The sequence below is a fragment of the Esox lucius genome, chromosome 11 (assembly GCF_011004845.1).
Source record: "Esox lucius isolate fEsoLuc1 chromosome 11, fEsoLuc1.pri, whole genome shotgun sequence".
Classification (NCBI taxonomy): Eukaryota; Metazoa; Chordata; class Actinopteri; order Esociformes; family Esocidae; genus Esox; species Esox lucius.
Genome location: NC_047579.1, coordinates 15630290 through 15648620, shown reverse-complemented (window position 1 = coordinate 15648620; position 18331 = coordinate 15630290). Strand labels below are relative to the sequence as shown.

The window sequence follows — 18331 nt, the reverse complement described above, 5'->3', positions numbered from 1 at the left end:
CGATATTTTACTTCAAATGCAATACCTTGAGTCCCCCGTAATGCCTAGGTCCTATTGACTTCCTGTCTCGTTAATTGTAGGCGTTCTATAATACAGTCCAGGTTTCTACAGAACAAGTACTATGGAGGAATGAACAACGTGATCCACTCTGACAGCCTGGAGCGCTCATCGCTGATGTGGCCAGCCCACCTGATCCTTCCGGGCCAGCCCACCTGATCCTTCCGGGCCAGCCCACCTGATCCTTCCGGGCCAGCCCACCTGATCCTTCCGGGCCAGCCCACCTGATCCTTCTGTGTGACCGAGGGCCGGCTAGCTGACCGTGAACACAAGCGTCAATGAGGCCGGTGATCAGAGAGAGGGAGGACGGGCTGCGCGGTCACATCAGAAAACAAAGGCACACTCACCACGCCTGCAGCGGTGTCGGCTCCCAGCGAGGCCCAGCTTAGGACCAAAGATATCACTCCAAACACCATGATGCTGAAACAGAGGTGGGGGGGACAAAGATATCACTCCAAACACCATGATTCAAACAGAGGTGGGGGGGACAAAGATATCACTCTAAACACCATGATTCAAACAGAGGTGGGGGGGACAAAGATATCACTCTAAACACCATGATTCAAACAGAGGTGGGGGGGGACAAAGATATCACTCTAAACACCATGATTCAAACAGAGGTGGGGGGGACAAAGATATCACTCTAAACACCATGATTCAAACAGAGGTGGGGGGGGACAAAGATATCACTCTAAACACCATGATGCTGAAACAGAGGTGGGGGGGGGACAAAGATATCACTCTAAACACCATGATGCTGAAACAGAGGTGGGGGGGGACAAAGATATCACTCTAAACACCATGATTCAAACAGAGGTGGGGGGGACAAAGATATCACTCTAAACACCATGATTCAAACAGAGGTGGGGGGGGGACAAAGATATCACTCTAAACACCATGATTCAAACAGAGGTGGGGGGGACAAAGATATCACTCTAAACACCATGATTCAAACAGAGGTGGGGGGGACAAAGATATCACTCTAAACACCATGATTCAAACAGAGGTGGGGGGGGGACAAAGATATCACTCTAAACACCATGATTCAAACAGAGGTGGGGGGGACAAAGATATCACTCTAAACACCATGATTCAAACAGAGGTGGGGGGGACAAAGATATCACTCTAAACACCATGATTCAAACAGAGGTGGGGGGGGACAAAGATATCACTCTAAACACCATGATGCTGAAACAGAGGTGGGGGGGGGACAAAGATATCACTCTAAACACCATGATTCAAACAGAGGTGGGGGGGGACAAAGATATCACTCTAAACACCATGATGCAAACAGAGGTGGGGGGGGACAAAGATATCACTCTAAACACCATGATGCTGAAACAGAGGTGGGGGGGGTGAGGAAGACAGATGGAAGGGGTTAATACCGGAGGGAGAGGGAAACGGTCAAACTAATGAAATAAATCTCCCCTTCCCCACATGAGATTAGGTTTGATGTGAGCACCTGTTCTCTCCGGAAGGGAATGAGGACGGTCTTTATCTTAACGTCTGAGTCTTTTCCCTTCCTTTAATCTGGATGTCTCCCTTTGTTCTGAGCCTTTGTGTTTCCCTTCCTCAGGGACAGCGCAGCGGCAGGTCCCGAGTCGGAAGTTCATTTGGTTGTGAATAGTCAACGGGGGTTGATTTAATATAGCATAATGCATTGTTTGGTTTGGATGAAATGAAGGTCGCTATTTGTTCTTGTTTGGTTCTTCTCGTCCGATCGCAACTTTTAGTCCCCCTGAAAAAAAATCCTTTCTTGTTTTTTCCCTTAGCTACACGTTTCAATGAGGGTGACAGAAAAAAAAGAGACAGAGAAAAGAGAAGGAAACAGAGGCAGGGAGACGTCAGGCAGAGAGGGAACATTTGAAAGAGATGGAAAAAAATGAAAAATGATAAGGAGAACAAACGGCTCCCAGGTGGTTCCAAGGAGGGTGCGGAGAGTTCAGCTCCAATTGCTGCTCTGACGCTCCTAAAAGCAGGAGCCAGGAGGCGCTTGGTAATGAGTTAAGGGCATAGTGCACATCCTGGAGATTAGGCTGGTCGATAGACATTAGTGAAAGAGAGGAGCAGATAAGAAGTCTTCAGCAGGCATCTTCTTTCCACCAAGACTGCTTATTGTGCACATGCCGAAGTGGGGAAAGGATTTGAGGATTACGTCCAGGGTGTTTACTTGTTTGGACCCCAGTGATGCTGGACATTCTGTAGGTTTACAGTGGACACAACTGGGCTATTGTGTTCAGATGAGGTATGGAGTCATCTAATGGAACTTAAATCTAAGCAAAAAATGTAAGCAACAATTTTAATTTGAGAAATAAGTTGGTAATATTTTGGCCATCTAGGACCCAAACTACCCGATTTATGATATAAAAGCGGACACCTTGACCCAGAGTAAATATGAGTCATGTTTGCCATTTTTTGTGCAGGGCTGTGTGGTATCACCCCAGGGCTCCATCAAGGTCCTCCGGGTTGTGTCGTGCATAAGAACAGCCCTGGGCCGTGGTATATTGGCCCTACACCATCCCTGCATGGGGGACTGCTTTAATATACCGTTTATTAATCCAGTGGTTCACCTTAATCCCAGTCAGTGGAGTGTGAAGCAGGTACGTACGTGATGAGCAGCCACTTGGACTGCTTAGCCACACCCAGACAGGCCACGAGACATATGACCAGGTCCAGGATCAGCAGCAGCAGGTAGGTCAGCCACCTGAGGACAGAGGACCAATGCGCACCGTCAGAAGATATGCACCGGGTTGAAAGTACAGAGGAGGCTCGAGGAGGTTTGAAACTTTTCAGAGAGAGAGGCAAACTAGTTTCAGACGATTGAAGTGTGTGTGTGTGTGTGTGTGTGTGTGTGGTCATCTGTGTGTGTTAGCCTCCCAGTTAGACTCCATCTTCAGTGGGTCATCACTTCCAGTCTGTTAGGTTAATAATTGAACAGGGTAAATCTATACATTATACATGTCCTAGAGCCTCTTGAGCAGATTACAGAAAGGCCCACTTTCCCCAGCTCTCCCTCTCACTTTCAGCATGTGTCTGTGTGTCTGTCATACACATAGCCCTTATTCCACCGGCCCCTGAAGAACATGTTCACCCTTCTACAACCTGTTCACAGGGAATCCGGAGACCAAGGTACAAACGCCTTTACACAGTGACATCATGCTTGTTTACTTGGCCTGTTGTATGAGGATCCACACTGTGTCGCAGTCTTGGAATGGGTTCCGACACCACTTGTCTGTTTAGGTAACTCGACACTGTGATAGCTCGCTGTAAAACGACCGCGCGTGACTTCACAAAGACTTGCTGGTGGGCAGAGGCTCCAAGGAAATCCTGATGCCATTTGATTTGTCTGGTTGAAACACGACCAATGTGTTTTAACGAAGAATGAGGCCGGAAGCCAACGATGAGGAGGAGCGAGATAAAGGCCAGAAGAAATATTGGAAGGAGATAGAGGGAGAGACAGAATTGAGAGGAAGAGAAGAGAGGGGGAGAGGAGAAATAGAATGAGACAGCTCATGAGAGAGCAGGAGATGGAGAGCGAATGTGAGTGTGAGAGAATGAAACATTACCCTCGGCTGTCTGAATGAAACACTACCTCTTCCATGCAGTTGTTCCACCAGGCAGCAACTCTATAACACCCAGATCCCGGCAAACTAGCCCCAGTGAGGATATGATTACACCGGAGACGTGTTTGTGGCGGCAGCACCATGCGTGGGTGTTTACCTGTAATACTCCACGTAGGCCGCCTGGTCCGCCATGTACGACAGGTCCACATTGGCCTTGCCAAGGTCCGGTACAGCGCTCAGCTGCCTGATGATGTTGTCAGCCATCTGGCCCATGAACCTGAGGGACTGGATGTAGTCTCCCCGCTTAGCAAATATCTCGTCCAGGCGGTTCAGGTGTTGCTGCAGAACCACCTCAATGCTGTCCAGGGAGGAGCTCACCTGGTGGGGGAGGGAGGTTGGAGAGGGGTTGGTTAGGGTGTGCTGATGCAGACCTACCTCCTTAATGCATTGAGAAATGGATACCTTGATGAGTGGGGAAATTTGGGATGTAAGGTTATCATGATCATTATTATAGGGGAGCTACTAATTCATGAATGACCATGATGAATAAATCAAGTCTGTGGAATGAGTTTGACACCAGTGTGCTAAAGCATTGTTCACACTGAAAGAACTGAAAATGGTAAATTCTAGGTTTATCTGCACATTAAACTAAATTAATCGGTTACATTAATCTGTAGATGGCTTGGAAAAAACAATAAAACGGGTCAAAATCCAGTTCCACCGACGCACATATGAGACAGTACTAGGGTTGTGTTGTCACGGAAGAGCACTCGCAGCAGGTTTTAATGGATGATAAACACTAGCCCAGCAGAGTCCACTCTGTTCCACCACTAACGTCCAGTTACTCACCCAAGCTGTGGTTCAGTGCTATGAAGTCAGTGGACTCAGGAATAAAAATCATTGCAGCGGATAGAACAGTGTATAACCAATCCTCTCCTAAGATCCCTCTGGGAGGTCTCCGATTGCCAGTAAACCGCTCTGAAGACCCCCCCCCCCCCCCGACATACACGCACAGACACACTCCCAGACTGCCATCGTATGTTCATCTTTCAGCCCAACCAGCAGACGCTCAGGAATCTGACCTGACCACATGCCTTTCGGTCTGCTTGGCCTGGTAGGAGAAATGGGAGCTTTTCCTTTTCAGCTCTGTGATCTGCCACATGTCTGCTTCCTGTCACTTCACAAACCTTGTTTGAAAACGTTTTCGACCTCACGGACAGGAGCCGGGTTGATGCCTTGCTAGCGTCTTTCTTGGAAAATATCTATTTTGCATGCCAACAAGATTGACCTGGTTAATTGCGTTTGACTTTATTTTCTGTGGGTCAATGTGAAAGCCGCAGAATGATTACCGACGTAAGGTCACAGAGAGGTTACAAGGGAAGGTCTGTATGCTACATGTTGACCCAGTCATTAAACCTTGAGTAGTCTTATAGTACATGATGGTCGAATCTGCATGACAATGCCCATTTATAACGCAGTCAAATATCCTGTTGGGATGCCTTGGGTTTATATTCGGAGACACATTATATTCAAAGATGCACATTTTAAGAGACAGATATTATATGCTGTATGAATAATTGTACAACCCAGTTTCCAAAAACTTTGGGACGCTGCATAAAATCCAAAGAAAAACAGAATGCAATGATGTGCAAATCATTTATCCCTATATTTAATAGAAAATCGTACAAAGACAACATATCAAATGTTTAAATTGAGTAATGTTATTGTTTTTGAACAAACGGCCATTTTGAATTGGGACAGGGGCATGTTTACCACTGTTGCGTCACCTCTTCTTTTAACAATGCTCTGTAAGTGTTTGGGAACTGAGGAGACCAACTGCTGTAGTTGTGAAAGTGAAATGTATTCCTATTCTGCTTGGTATAGGAGTTAAACTGTTTCATAATGCACCTAACTGTTTCAATGGGTGATAGGTCTGGACTGCAGGCAGGCCAGTTTAGCAACTGGACTCTTACTACAGAGCCATGCTGTTGTAATACGTGCAGAATGTGGTTTAGCATTGTCTTGCTGAAATAAGCAAGGCCTTCCCTGAAAAATACCTAGTCTGTATGGCAGCATATGTTGCTCTAAAACCTGTATATATTGTTCAGCATTAACAGTGCCTTCACTGATGTGCAAGTCACCCATGCCATGTGCACTAATGCACCACCATACCATCACGGATTCTGGCTTTTGAACTGTATGCTGATAACAAGCTGGATGGTCCCTCTCCTCTTCAGTCCAGAAGACCCAGCATCCATGATTCACAAAAATAATTTCACATTTTGATTTGTCAGACTACAGGACAGTTTTCCACTTCTCCTCAGTCTATCTTAAATGAGCTCAGGCCCAGAGAAGGCGGCTGCGTTTTTGGATCATGTTTATATGGTTTCTTTGCATGGTAGAATTTTAACTTGTATTTGTGGATGCAGTGATGTACAGTGTTCACAGACAATGGTTTTCGGAAGTGTTACTGAGCCCATGCAGTGATGTCCACTACAGAATCGTTTCTGTTTTTAATACAGTGATGTCCACTACAGAATCGTTTCTGTTTTTAATGCAGTGATGTCCACTACAGAATCGTTTCTGTTTTTAATGCAGTGATGTCCACTACAGAATCGTTTCTGTTTTTAATGCAGTGATGTCCACTACAGAATCGTTTCTGTTTTTAATGCAGTGATGTCCACTACAGAATCGTTTCTGTTTTTAATGCAGTGATGTCCACTACAGAATCGTTTCTGTTTTTAATGCAGTTATGTCCACTACAGAATCGTTTCTGTTTTTAATGCAGTGATGTCCACTACAGAATCGTTTCTGTTTTTAATGCAGTGATGTCCACTACAGAATCGTTTCTGTTTTTAATGCAGTGATGTCCACTACAGAATCGTTTCTGTTTTTAATGCAGTGATGTCCACTACAGAATCGTTTCTGTTTTTAATGCAGTGATGTCCACTACAGAATCGTTTCTCTTTTTAATGCAGTGATGTCCACTACAGAATCGTTTCTGTTTTTAATGCAGTGCCGCCTGAGGGCAGGATGATTACGACCATCCAATATTGGTTTTTAGACCTGTCCCATGCGTAGAAAGATTTCTCCAGACTCAGAATCTTCTAATGATATTATGTACCGTAGATGATGAAACCCCCAAACTCTTTGCAGTTTTACATTGAGAAATGTTATTCTTAAATTGTAGCACTAATTGCTTGCACAGTCTTTCAGAGTGGTGAATATCTGATATGTTGTCTCGGTCCAATTATTTATTGAATATAGGGTTTGAATGATTTGCACATCAATGCATTGTGTTTTTATTGACATTTTACGTAGGGTCCCAACGTTTTCGGAAACGGGTTTGTATTAAAAGACACGCATTATAAAAACAAGATGGATACTGTACACTGTGAGTATTCGAGCCAACCACTTATCGAGACTTCATGAAATTCTATAGCAGTCAAAAGGGAGGGTTCTTTTTAAGGGAATTTCTCTTGGCACTTCGGTTAATAAAGACACGCTACAACCAAATAGTTTTTCTGCCCTACAGTACTTCCTCATTCAGTTCTATAAAACACCAAGGGACATCGCAGAATGAAGAAGTCCCAAAAGAACAACATAGTGCTGTGTCAGAGAGGAAGGCATAATGTATGAATCACTTTCGGCAGGTCGGCCCTGCATGTGACAAATTGGAAGTGTTCAATAGGGCGTGATATTTCAAAATGTCTTGCAACAGAACATGAACAGCTTTGCTCTCACAGGCCAAGACAGTTAATAATTGTATGACTCAAAATGTTTTCACATACTGAACCCAACCAAGTTGTAAACGTGCAGGGAGGCCAGCCTAGAGAGAATAATTTTATATATGTAAAGTTTCCACAGGCCAAATCCAGCCAAGGAGACGATATAATATGGCCCGTGCTAGACTTAGGTACCCTTGCTATACAGAGACACAGGGAAAACCACATGATTGATCAGTAAAACATATTGTGCTTCCTTCACTCAAATTTTCCCAGTGTAGTCTTGTCCAATGCAAATACAGACTTAAGTAAATATTTACATCACTTGTGACAGGGATCCAGCATTTTGCAACCCTTTTTGAGTTTCATTTTCAATATATTGCATCATTGTTTCATGATTTTGTCAAACATTAATGTGACAAATTCTTGCCCAAATATCAGACTCTGTACTTGTATCTATTACACAAGTCGCATTTGCGGCTGAGTGTGTGAGCCACTTTGTCCCTCTCGCTCTGGCCCTCCTCCCCACCAGGGACCAAGACAACAGCCTCTGAGAAATAGCTAGGCAGCTACTAGATATTCAAAGATTTTAGAAGTAGCGTCTGGCTCCAAAGAGTGTACGGCACTAGTATACAATGAACATTTTCTAAATGGCAAAAGAAGCTGAACGAGTAAAACCCAGCGATTGAGGATGCCAAGATAATAGGAAAATTCACACCACTAACATGCCAAGTTCAATTCAGAGATTGTTCCAGAAAAACAAGCTCAATCAAACATACACAAAAGATCCAATATGTGCTTATAGATCCAATATCTGTCCTGGAACAAATGTGAGGTAGGGGAATGTATAAGGTAGGGGAAACCTGTCAATGGCCTTATTAGTAATGTGCAGTTTATAAACAATTTGTTATTTTTACAAACACTAATGTTTATGAACTGTGCACATCACTCACACAGCTGTGAAGTTAAACACTTCAATCCAATCATGTTGAAGCTGTCTCTAGACCTTTCAAATGCATTAATGCATCCCTAGTAGCTATAACTGTATTTAATTAATGGATCCCTAGTAGTTATAAATGTATTTAAATAACGCATCCCTAGTAGTTATTACTGCATTTAATTAATGGATCCCTAGTAGTTATAACTGTATGTAATTAATGAATCCCTAGTAGTTATAACTGTATTTAATTAATGCATCCCTAGTAGTTATAACTGTATTTAATTAATGAATCCCTAGTAGTTATAACTGTATTTAATTAATGCATCCCTAGTAGTTATAACTGTATTTAATTAATGCATCCCTAGTAGTTATAACTGTATTTAATTAATGCATCCCTAGTAGTTATAACTGTATTTAATTAATTAATCCCTAGTAGTTATAACTGTATTTAATTAATTAATCCCTAGTAGTTATAACTGTATTTAATTAATGCATCCCTAGTAGTTATAACTGTATTTAATTAATTAATCCCTAGTAGTTATAACTGTACTCATTCCTGCCTCAACACATATTTTTCAGCGGCTCTTCATCCTATTCCCAATCTAGTGCACATATTTAAGGCGTGCTGTATATGGATAAGGGTGACACTCTGTTAGAGGGGACTTCTACTAAACCATATGTCCCACAGTCAAAAAAGTGTCTGGGGCAGACACTGTTCTACCTAGCAACTAGGGACTTCTTCCAGACCCAGGCATCACAAGAATATTAAGTTAACAGGAAACAAGGAAGGCTGATTAGAGAGTGCTTTCGACTGACACATTTTAGGAACTGTGGGGACTTTCCAACAATCACTGTATGACCCCTGTACTACCACAAATTAGAATAAATAACAAAAACAATGTTTGTTTCTCTGAGAAATGTGTTCCCCCTCAAGCTATACAAGCAGAAATAGCAGAACTTGTGACTAATTATAAAACCCCAAAATTAACAAAGGGCTTTTTAATTATTTTCTTTCCATGCTAGCTTGTTGGAGCTTGTTAGTTTCTAATATTGACAATCCTTCCAAAGACGCTATTGGCATAGAGGTGATGTCGAACTGTAGATCATGAGAATTGGTGCAACAAGTGAGGCCCTTGGATTCTTCTTTGTTTCCTTCACCATAATCTGCTTCTGGACAGGTCAACAGTTCCTCCTTTACCATCATCCTCTACCGGACAGGTCAACTGTTCCTCCTTTACCATCCAATTTACAGATGGACAATGACTCAAAACTTACTGCGAAAGCAACCCAGGAGTGAAAACTGCAATGGCCGAGTCAATCACCTGATCTCAACCTCAGCCACACTTACTGAAGACAAAACTTAAGGCAGAAAGACACAAACAAACAACAACTGAAGAGCATCACAAAAGAGGAAACTCAGCGTTTGGTGATGTTCATGGGTTCCAGACTTCAAGCAGTCATTGCCTGCAAAGGATTCTCAACAAAGTATTAAAAATGAACATTTTATTTATGATTGTGATAATTTGTCCAATTACATTTGAGTCCCTGAAATAAGGGACTATGTATGAAAATGGTTGCAATTCCTAAACGTCTCATATGATATTTTGTTCAACCCCTTGAATTAAAGCTGAAAGTCTGCACTTCAACTGCATCTCGGTTGTTTCATTACAAATCCATTGTGGTGGCGTACAGAGCCAAAATAAGGGAAATTGTGTCAGTGTCCAAATATTTCTGGACCTAACTGTATCTGCACTCCAGTCACATGACCACCACATTGAATTTGCCAAGCTCCTACAAAATTACACTGTCTGAAAAGACAACACAAAAAGACCTCCTCTTGCCTAAATTGACCTCATCCTGTCTCAGATATAATCACCATCAATCACAATCACAAAATTAGGTTCAGGCGAGTTGTTGGGAGTGGTGGATGCAACTTTGTTTTAATAAATTAGAATCAGAAGTACCTCTTATTTGATCCACTTAACCAATGATTTGTTTTCAAGGTGGGAATTCAGCCTTTAACTACTTCCTTTATATATATATTTAAGCAATAAAGCCCAAGGAGGTGTGGTTCATAGTCAATTGTTGTTCTTATGCATAATGCAACGTGGAATGCCTGAACACGCTCATAAACCCCCATGCAATTAGAACAACAACAAACCTTTTTTGTTAACATGGTCTTCTCTAACATATCTTTTTTATGAATTTCCTGATTTATTTTCATTTGTGACTTTCCTTTCCCCATGGGGAAAGGTGATAAATGGATTTTACATGTGTTACCTCATAGTAACACAGAAAAACAGGAAGTCATGAATGACCATGATATAGATGCTTTAGACTGACAAGTACTTAACAAAAAAAGCTGAATTATGATGCATATTTTATTTTTGTATATTTTATTCATCATTTTAATTGTAACACATTCAATTTATAATTTAATAAACATTTTCTATGAGCAATTATGCATCAAATACACTTCTGGCATAAAATAACCTGTGTTATTTTATTTTGGGTCATTGTCCATCTGTAAAGCTATTACCTGTGTTGGTCATTTTATACAGCCTGTTTTGCTCATCTTTATCGAGGGTGCCAACAATTCTGGAGGTGACCATGAATAATTTGGATGTCTGGAGAGAGTCATGTGTCTGGATCCACACAGTCAAAGGAGCTTAACCACCATTAGTACTGACAGACTAAGAGTTAATCCCTGCTCTGCTTTTCACTTTGACTAGAACCGCATTCTCCTAAACCCCCCAAACCTTCTCCCACAACCTAATACCCCCCCCCCCCCCCCACTACCCCAAAACTCAACTTTGTCTGTTCACCCCCACACTATTTCCAGTCTACATTCATTTCATCACCCTTCTCCAACCCCCCGAGCTTTACCCCACCCCATCGGCTGGAAACAGGTCAGCACCAAGGCATCAGGCTCAAACACCAGCTGCATAAAACCAGAAGGGGTTTTAATGGCATGGGAAACTTAACAAATAAAAATAACTTTATCATTATAATACAAGTCTGACCATTTTATTTATACTGAACACTAGTTATGTTAACCAGGTTGTCTACTGTTATTGCACATTGAGGTATTTCTCCAAACAGAAATGGGAAGTGATCAATGTTGACTTCTAATGTAATCATATATTTGACAGGAGTTTGGGCCGTGCAGCTCTGTTTCCGCCTCATATGAAGGGCAGTGTACACAATACCTGTCTGGAGAGCTAGATCTGGCTATGGCTCTCTCAATAGAAAGGCCATGCTCGCTGAATCTTAATTTTCGAGTAATAGCCTATTGAGATTACAGCAATTGTTGCAAAAACTAATTCATTCAAATAACATTTACTAATTCACTATTTCGATTCACACAGCGATGAGAAACACTCACTGAGCCATAGAGCGTAACACACAGGGCTTTGGCCAGACCACAGACCTGTAGGCATATCAACTCACTGACCATGTTGATTACATGGTAACTAACAGAGTGCACTTCATGGAATCAGTGCTGGTGACAGTAGAATTGCTTCGGTGCCTGTATGAGATGTTTTAGTTGCGTACCAAGCATTTCTGTATGTTCATGTATGGAGCCGGAAGGACTTGAAAGACCAGACTTCATACGTCAGCTCTAAGTCCAACTCAATACAAAATTAGCAAGAGATCCTATTCAGACCCCAGGAAGTAGATGGAGTGTTTCCATCAGTGTCCCATGTAATCTGGCAAGAGATCCTATTCAGACCCCAGGAAGTAGATGGAGTGTTTCCATCAGTGTCCCATGTAATCTGGCAAGAGATCCTATTCAGACCCCAGGAAGTAGATGGAGTGTTTCCATCAGTGTCCCATGTAATCTGGCAAGAGATCCTATTCAGACCCCAGGAAGTAGATGGAGTGTTTCCATCAGTGTCCCATGTAATCTGGCAAGAGATCCTATTCAGACCCCAGGAAGTAGATGGAGTGTTTCCATCAGTGTCCCATGTAATCTCGGAAGGGAACATGCAACCATTGATGTTTTCAGCCGTCTACGCTACAACTTATTTTTCTCTCAGACGCAAATCTGGATAATCTAAATAAAACGATGATAGCGTAAGAAACGCCCTAAGTCACAGTGTGCGGCTATTCTGCGTTCCTCACAGTGCATCAGATAGTTCTCCTTTTGTTTCCTCATGATGTTCATTGAGTGTACTTGTGTTCATCATCTGTTCCAGTAACCCCCCCCCCCCCCCCCCAACACTCCCACCCACCCTCACCCCCTCGGGGGGCTTCCAAACCAGTCACCCCCTACCGGGTCTCGGGTGGGGGTTGAAGGGCCCCCGGGGATTGTTCTACTGTGGAACAGATGATGAATCCTGCCATTAACCGAGGAATCTTTTGTTGTGAGTGAGCTAAGCCCCAAGGCTTTATCCGCTGAGCTGAATAACAACATAATGCTTCAGGGGTGCACTGGAACAAGATGTAATGCCAACAGGACCTCTGAGCATCCCAACACTGTTGGATAACATCATTAGTGCTACACGCTAGCTAGGACGACAGGGCATGCTGAAGCCAGGCCTGGCCTTAGCAGTCTATTCTGAAGAAATCGGCACGTTCAAAACCGACGTAAAGCCGAGCCAAACGCAGTAGCGGGCAGGATAGGAGACGTTAAGAGCTGCATTAGCCAGTGACTGGGTATGGCGGGCCGCAGACAGGCAGACACGCACGCCTACGCCTGTCTTAGTAACATGGTGCATGTGGATGACACTGGAAGCGTCGCGTCAAAACAGACACCTGGCGTTCCGCATCTGCCCACATCAAACAGCGCCCGTGTGCCAGGACCAGTTCAGCAGGAGAGGGTAAATTACCAGGTTGTTGATGCCACCCAGCGTATGGTTGGCGTTGTGGAGGGAGTAAGTCAGCTGGTACACGCCGTCGTTGGTCTCGCTGTTGCCATAGAAACCCACTCCGACGGCAGAGCTGAAACAGAGGAAATGAACACGAATCAAAGAACACAGACCGTACTCATTTCTTCCCGTTCACATTGCAGCTTCCTTCACCGTTATCAAGGCTAAATTGAAAAACTTTCCCAGGCCACGAGTTATCCATAAGGGATGGGACTGTTTGTTTTCTATCCCTATCACTAAAAACATCTGTTTCTGTATGAACTTAATAAAACTGCTGGCTCGGAGGACCGGAGAGTGTGGTGCTGAATTAGACTTTAATCCGACTCCACTTTATGCCATATGGACTGTCATGAAGCTAAGAGAGGTCTCTGAAGGCAGATTACAGCTTTTATCTTTGAATCGCTCCTACTTCCCTTCCAGTCCTTCCTGTCCTCCATCTACTCCGCCTCTGCTTCTCATTTGTCCTCTGTCTCCGGACAACGCTTCCGCCCCTCCCACTTCCAAGACACACTGAAACCCATGTTTCCTACCGGGCCGAGCTTTAGGCCAGGGGCAGACTGCACCAGCGTGGTTCCCCAGACGGCATTGTCGCTGAATCTATCGACCGTGGAAAAGGACACCTCCACCCGCACCCCTTGGAACGAAGAGACTCCCCTGACATAATGATGCCATTTCCGTCAAGCCAAACCATGGAAACCACAGCCCCACGGGAAAAGACACCGAGCGAGATTTCCCCACTTCCCTTGTCGTGAGTATCCCCTCAGGCTGTGCTTTAACAGGACACATGTTCCCACCACATTAGCGTCCTCCCAGGGGAGCACCAATCCCAGCATGGATAGGAGACGAATAGCAGGGCTAGGCTGTCAGATGTGAGGCCAGTGAGGTCATGCTGTTGGAGGTCACTTGTTCGGCACGCTGGGGTTGTGGGGGAGGACATCAACAGCTGTACAGGACTGACCAGTGGGGCACTGCACCAAGCAGACTCACTGCCGGTGTGAACCAGGCTGCTTACAACACACCAACTCAGACTGTTGTGAAACATTGGCATTTCTGATGGAACCAGCTTTTGTTGCGGCGCTTTGGACAAATCCCCGTAATGTGCAGATACATAACTTTCCTTCCGGTTTCCGACCTTTTGTTCTTATCTCTCCCTTTAATAATGTGTTGATATGTATGAATCCAGGACCTGCACGTAAACTGAGCATTTGACCAATCACACCACTTTAGTTCCGGAAAAAACACGATTCTAAACCAAACCTCATACCCAGTAACTGCCAATATTAAAGGGGTATTTCAGCATTTTAACAATGAGGCCATTTGTCTACTTACCCGGAGTCAAATTACTGAAGGAAGTCGCTATTTAGAGTTAGAGTGCAAATAAAAGCAATTAATGTAGACTTCCAGTCAGTCCTCTAACGCTACTTAGCACTGGTTCAAAACCCATAGCTTCCTTCATGCTGTTGCCAGGTTGAACCTCTTCCCTGACACACCACATGTGGAGAGGCCAAGCGGTGACACGGCCTGCTGGGACCCTTCAGGCCGCCGCACCACAGCCTAAACACAGGACATCCTCAGACGGAGGGCCCAGATGTGCGGAGCGCGGGGGGAAGACAGAGTGAAGCAGAGGTGTTTTGACGGAAACGCATCCTCCCCACCAGGATCTATATCAAAAGGGGAAACGCATCCTATCCGCAGCATAGCCATGATCAATATCGAAACCTCTATTTTGGTCATCCATTACTCCATCGCCCGTTTATGACTGTACCCAACATGGGGACCTTTCTTCTTTTATTCTGCTAATTAAACTCACTATCTAAACTTAACCCCATTCTCCTAACGTGCTGCTTAAATTATCCTAACCTGTTGCAAAAAGTAAGTACTGACAAAAGTCTGGCAGGGACGTTTGGGTGTTCTGCCACATCATTTTTTTTTTCTGCCCCAAGGCCTTGGTTACATATTTAATTTATAATAGGCTGCCTGCGGCTCATGGAACGGGAGCAGTTAAGTGTGTATCTGTGAGGAAAGGACTGACCATTTGAAAGCAAAACAAATCTGGACTAATGACAGAACAGCAGGCATTGCAGAGAAGGCTGGATACAGGCCACGCCTGCCCTAGACTCAAATGTATAGATTCTCAAACATGATACGTTCATCACCCCTGATTCTTTCAAACCATCTGACCTGTTATCCAATCACTGCACCGCTAAGCACCTATTCCAACTGCATTTACCGTGTCATCAGAAAGTCCCATTCACACACTCCAAATTATTTATTTGAAAGTTAATTAAATATAATCGTTTTTGCAATGGTGCTGCACACAATACCCCATAATAACAAATGTGTGGCAATTTGTTTAAAATAAAAAACTCCAACAGCTCATGTACCTAAATATAAAGAACATGTGCCAGGACAATCCAATTTCAGCTCAGATGCATCCTGTGTCATCCCCGCGCTAGTCACAGGCATGAGACACAAAGTTCTATCAAAAACAAGGTGCCTCTGATCACCAGGCTAATACCATCCTATCAAAAACAAGGTGCCTCTGATCACCAGGCTAATACCATCCTATCAAAAACAAGGTGCCTCTGATCACCAGGCTAATACCATCCTATCAAAAACAAGGTGCCTCTGATCACCAGGCTAATACCATCCTATCAAAAACAAGGTGCCTCTGATCACCAGGCTAATACCATCCTATCAAAAACAAGGTGCCTCTGATCACCAGGCTAATACCATCCTATCAAAAACAAGGTGCCTCTGATCACCAGGCTAATACCATCCTATCAAAAACAAGGTGCCTCTGATCACCAGGCTAATACCATCCTATCAAAAACAAGGTGCCTCTGATCACCAGGCTAATACCATCCTATCAAAAACAAGGTGCCTCTGATCACCAGGCTAATACCATCCTATCAAAAACAAGGTGCCTCTGATCACCAGGCTAATACCATCCTATCAAAAACAAGGTGCCTCTGATCACCAGGCTAATACCATCCTATCAAAAACAAGGTGCCTCTGATCACCAGGCTAATACCATCCTATCAAAAACAAGGTGCCTCTGATCACCAGGCTAATACCATCCTATCAAAAACAAGGTGCCTCTGATCACCAGGCTAATACCATCCTATCAAAAACAAGGTGCCTCTGATCACCAGGCTAATACCATCCTATCAAAAACAAGGTGCCTCTGATCACCAGGCTAATACCATCCTATCAAAAACAAGGTGCCTCTGATCACCAGGCTAATACCATCCTATCAAAAACAAGGTGCCTCTGATCACCAGGCTAATACCATCCTATCAAAAACAAGGTGCCTCTGATCACCAGGCTAATACCATCCTATCAAAAACAAGGTGCCTCTGATCACCAGGCTAATACCATCCTATCAAAAACAAGGTGCCTCTGATCACCAGGCTAATACCATCCTATCAAAAACAAGGTGCCTCTGATCACCAGGCTAATACCATCCTATCAAAAACAAGGTGCCTCTGATCACCAGGCTAATACCATCCTATCAAAAACAAGGTGCCTCTGATCACCAGGCTAATACCATCCTATCAAAAACAAGGTGCCTCTGATCACCAGGCTAATACCATCCTATCAAAAACAAGGTGCCTCTGATCACCAGGCTAATACCATCCCTACAGTGACACATGGGAGCCCAATGCTATGGTTTCTGTCCCAGCGGTATCGACTGGAAGACTGCTCAGGCTTGAGGAAAGGATGAATTGAGCAAAATAGAGAGAAGTCCTTGAAGAACCTCTGATCCAGAGTGCAAAGGCAGAGATTCATCTTTCAGCAATACAACTCCCTGAAGCACCCAGCCAAGACAGCAACGGAGTAGCTTCGGGACAAGTCTGTGTTTTTGTTTGGCCCAGGTAAAGCCTGACTTTAACTTTGAACATCTTTATGGAGACCTAAAGATTGCAGTTCATCGACACACCTCATCCAATTTTACAGGGCTCGAGAGCATCTGCAAGAAAGAATGGGAGACCCAAATCCATGTGTGCAAAGCAGGTTGAGGAATATCCAAGACTCAAAGCAGTGATTGATGCCAAAGGCATCTGAATAGTGAATAGTGTGTCTGAATACTTATATAGACTAGATATTTCTGCAATTCTAAACACTGCACACATTTTAAAAAAACATATTTTTGCTTTTTTCATTATGGTGTATTGGGTGCGCAATAAAATGTAATATTAACAATATAACCCAAAACTAATTGGGGAAAGTGAAGGAAAGGGGTCTGAATACTTTCCAAATGCACTATATGTCATCTAATACAAAGAGAAACTGCACCATATTCTGTGTCCATTCATAAGCATAACCTCATATGGTGATCTATGAACCTTCATCAGTAAGTATGTATCACCTCATCCTGTTTAACCTAGCTCTTGCTTATTCCATTGAACATGATGTATTTTTTATCATCTTCATGGGTCACAGAATTTTTTATCTTTCAATTGTTATGCATTCTAAATGAGTATTGGTTTTCCATCGGCTAACCTGCATATAAAAAGTAGAAAAAAGAAATATCCATTAGGATTTGAAACCATTCTATAGAATTCTTATTGGGGACTTTCACAATAAAATCTGAATAATGATACAAGGTATGTAGATTAGTCAGTCGGGGGTTGCTGTCAGTGCTGGCGATTAAGCCTGTGGGCTCAGTTGGTTACAGCATTTGTCTCCAATTTGGTCCTTGGTCTTAATCCTGTTCTGGGATTAGTATTTTTGCCCTACACACTGGATTTCACAGAGGTTGGATGATGCATTGACTCGTGGAATCAGGTGATTGCCCGGGTTGAAAACCCCCCGTGGGTCCCCAGGACCACGATTAAGAAGCACTGAGCTAGAGCCACTGCAATGCAGACATGGGTTTAAGTAGTGTTCGTCGTTATCAAAACACCTCGATTTAACTCGATTGGAGCCTGCCTTGCTGGTTCGATGTAACTAATGGGATGGCCCCTGAGGTACAATCCCCACCAATCAGTCTTCATGAAATACAACAAAACTATTTCAAAGGAGACAAACACCACATATACCTTTATCGTGCAGCACTACCCACATCCATATGACTGGTCAGTCCCTGGACAGATGGAGGACAATCCTATTGACCAGAGGGTTAGTGTTTCCCCACCCGGTTCCTTAGTCTAAACCCACAGTAGCTGCATA

The 18331-nt window shown here is 43.6% G+C and overlaps 1 protein-coding gene across 4 annotated transcripts in view; it reads right to left on the bottom strand.

The window, feature by feature from the left end:
- ttyh2l (tweety homolog 2, like) overlaps positions 1-18331 on the bottom strand; it is a 43801-nt gene that overhangs the window by 9380 nt on the left and 16090 nt on the right. For all 4 annotated transcript variants that reach the window (XR_004576453.1, XM_029123607.2, XM_029123606.2 and 1 more), the window contains exons 3-6: positions 13118-13229; positions 3778-3998; positions 2666-2761; positions 405-477 (exon numbers count right to left, since the gene is read on the bottom strand). Coding sequence is in view for 3 of the 4 variants with exons in the window: in XM_029123607.2 (XP_028979440.1) it covers positions 405-477; positions 2666-2761; positions 3778-3998; positions 13118-13229 (502 nt within the window). In the remaining variant the exon portion in view is untranslated. The remainder of the gene's footprint in view (positions 1-404; positions 478-2665; positions 2762-3777; positions 3999-13117; positions 13230-18331) is intronic.